This window comes from Aegilops tauschii, chromosome 4, assembly GCF_002575655.3.
Source record: "Aegilops tauschii subsp. strangulata cultivar AL8/78 chromosome 4, Aet v6.0, whole genome shotgun sequence".
Classification (NCBI taxonomy): Eukaryota; Viridiplantae; Streptophyta; class Magnoliopsida; order Poales; family Poaceae; genus Aegilops; species Aegilops tauschii.
The window spans coordinates 497,155,903-497,158,330 of NC_053038.3; the positions used below are offsets into that span (position 1 = coordinate 497,155,903).

The 2,428-nt window shown below is 61.2% G+C and overlaps 1 protein-coding gene across 1 annotated transcript; it reads left to right on the forward strand.

Moving 5' to 3' along the window:
• Positions 1-465: 465 nt before the first annotated feature.
• On the forward strand, positions 466-2,122 carry LOC109735428 (24-methylenesterol C-methyltransferase 2). Its single transcript, XM_020294637.4, has one exon. It carries the CDS (start codon positions 638-640, stop codon positions 1,730-1,732), a length of 1,095 nt encoding a protein of 364 aa, XP_020150226.1. The 5' UTR covers positions 466-637; the 3' UTR covers positions 1,733-2,122.
• The last annotated feature ends 306 nt before the right edge of the window (positions 2,123-2,428 follow it).

Consider the following 2,428-nt stretch of genomic DNA (forward strand, 5'->3'; position numbering starts at 1 on the left):
ATCGACGTCGCATCAGGCTGGAGAAAAACCAGGCTGCCTGTTCCCACACCCTTTCCCTTCCCAGCGAAAAATGACGCCACCGAACCAAATCAAATCCGAGTGCTGGCTCTCTGTTTCTTCTTCTTTTTAAATGTTGGGTGGCTCTCTGTTTTCTAGCATCGAAGAAACTACGTAACTAAAAAATGGCGGCAGCAGATACGAATACTGGCAGCGCAGTGGCAGGAAAAAGAAATGGCCGTACACGTCACCGCACACATGGCGGTACGGCAGGTTCTCACTGGCTCCGGCTGGCTGGCGCCCCCTCCTTCATCCCAATCTCACCCACGCACGGTGTCAGGCCGCCAGCGCTCCCCTCTCTGGCTACATCGTGCCAAAAACCATCTGGCAGGAGGAGCGAGCGGTGGAGCCCACCACCACCACCCCGCCTCCACCATGTCGCCAGAAATATCAGCCTAAACCCGCACCAAAGCCCCGAGCGCCGTCGGATCAGATCCCACTCCACCACCACCACCACCACGCTCCTGCCGGCCACCGCTCCTTATATTCCGAGGCCGGCCGGAGACCCCCTGCTCATTTTCCGTCTCCCCCCCTCTGCCCGCCCTCCTCCTCCTCGAGCTGAGCTCAAGGGGAAAGAACCATGGAGCCGGCGACGATGGCGTGGACGGCGGGGCTGGTGGGCGCCGGCCTGGTGTACTGGTTCGTGTGGGTGATGGGCGCGGCGGAGGTGAAGGGGAAGCGGGCGGTGGATCTCAAGATGGGATCCATCACGCGGGACAAGGTGCAGGACAAGTACACGCAGTACTGGTCCTTCTTCCGCCGCCCCAAGGAGACGGCCTCCACGCAGGCCTCCGCCGACAAGGTGCCCGCCTTCGTCGACACCTTCTACAACCTCGTCACCGACATCTACGAGTGGGGCTGGGGCCAGTCCTTCCACTTCTCGCCCTCGCTCCCCGGCCGCTCCCACCGCGACGCCACCCGCGTCCACGAGGAGCGCGTCGCCGACCTGCTGGGTGCCGAGCCGGGCCACCGCGTGCTCGACGTCGGCTGCGGCGTCGGCGGGCCCATGCGCGCCATCGCGGCGCACTCCGGCGCCCGCGTCGTCGGCATCACCATCAACGAGTACCAGGTGAACCGCGCCCGCGCGCACAACCGCAAGGCCGGCCTCGACGCGCAGTGCGAGGTGGTGTGCGGCAACTTCATGGCCATGCCCTTCGACGACGCCTCCTTCGACGGCGCCTACTCCATCGAGGCCACCTGCCACGCGCCCAGGCTGCAGGACGTGTACGGGGAGGTGTACCGCGTGCTCAAGCCGGGGCGGCTCTACGTGTCCTACGAGTGGGTGACCACGCCGCTGTACCGCGCCGACGACCCGGCGCACGTGGAGGCCATCCACGGCATCGAGCGCGGCGACGCGCTCCCGGGGCTGCGCCGGCAGGACGAGATCGCGTCCATCGCGCAGGAGGTCGGGTTCGAGGTGGTGCAGGAGCTGGACCTGGCGCTGCCGCCGTCGCTGCCCTGGTGGACGCGGCTCAAGATGGGGCGCCTCGCCTACTGGCGCAACTCGCTGGTGGTGCGCGTGCTCACCCTGCTCCGGATCGCGCCCAAGGGCGTGGTGGAGGTGCACGAGATGCTGTACGAGACCGCGCAGCACCTCACCCTCGGCGGCGAGACCGGCATATTCTCGCCCATGCACATGGTGGTCCTCCGCAAGCCCGCCGCCGCCGCCGAATAGAGCGAGCGATCGAACAAGAAGTAATTTCAATCAATTTCTAAATCAGAGGTAAGAAAAACCGGGAGGAGGAAAAACAGAGGCTTATTATTAGCTAATGGAGTGCTAGTGCTATTGATTTGGCGTTGTAGCCGGGAGGAGAGAATAGGAGCGGCCGATGATGCTTACTGTTGGTGGTAGCTTTCGTTTTCTTTTTCGATTTTTGGGTGGAGTTGGACTGCATGCAGGCTGGATTCAGATTTGTTTCTGCTTCGATCCGTGGATAGATCTTCCTTCTTTTTTCTTCATGTAATCGTCATCTATATTTTGTCTTCCGCAACTAAATATCGGATGGATAGAGTCTCTCGTTGCACACTGAAATTGTGCAGGAAATCAATCAGTCTTTTATCTGAATCAATCAGTCAGTTTTGAGAGCTCATCAGTTTTCTACCCCTCGGTTCCCGTCCGTGTGTGTGTTGGGCGGTAAGAAACGACAAACATTCCCGCGTTCCCCGTTCACTGCCGCTACAGTGCTACTCTACCTTATCTTTCTCACCGGCCTCCACGTATACTCCACCCAGTACCCCTGCCCAGACGCCAGAGGAAGCTCCAAAGGTTCACGAACTCCGAGCTGTAGCGCGTGGCGGCACTCGGGCGTCCCAATGGCAGGTGGAGCCGTGAGATCGGATCTCGTTCGTAGCGTAGAGAACTGTGGGTGGT

What these genes read in the sequence shown, in the direction of transcription:
- LOC109735428 (XM_020294637.4), top strand. Translation starts at nt 638, where the DNA reads ATGGAGCCGGCGACGATGGCGTGGACGGCGGGGCTGGTGGGCGCCGGC.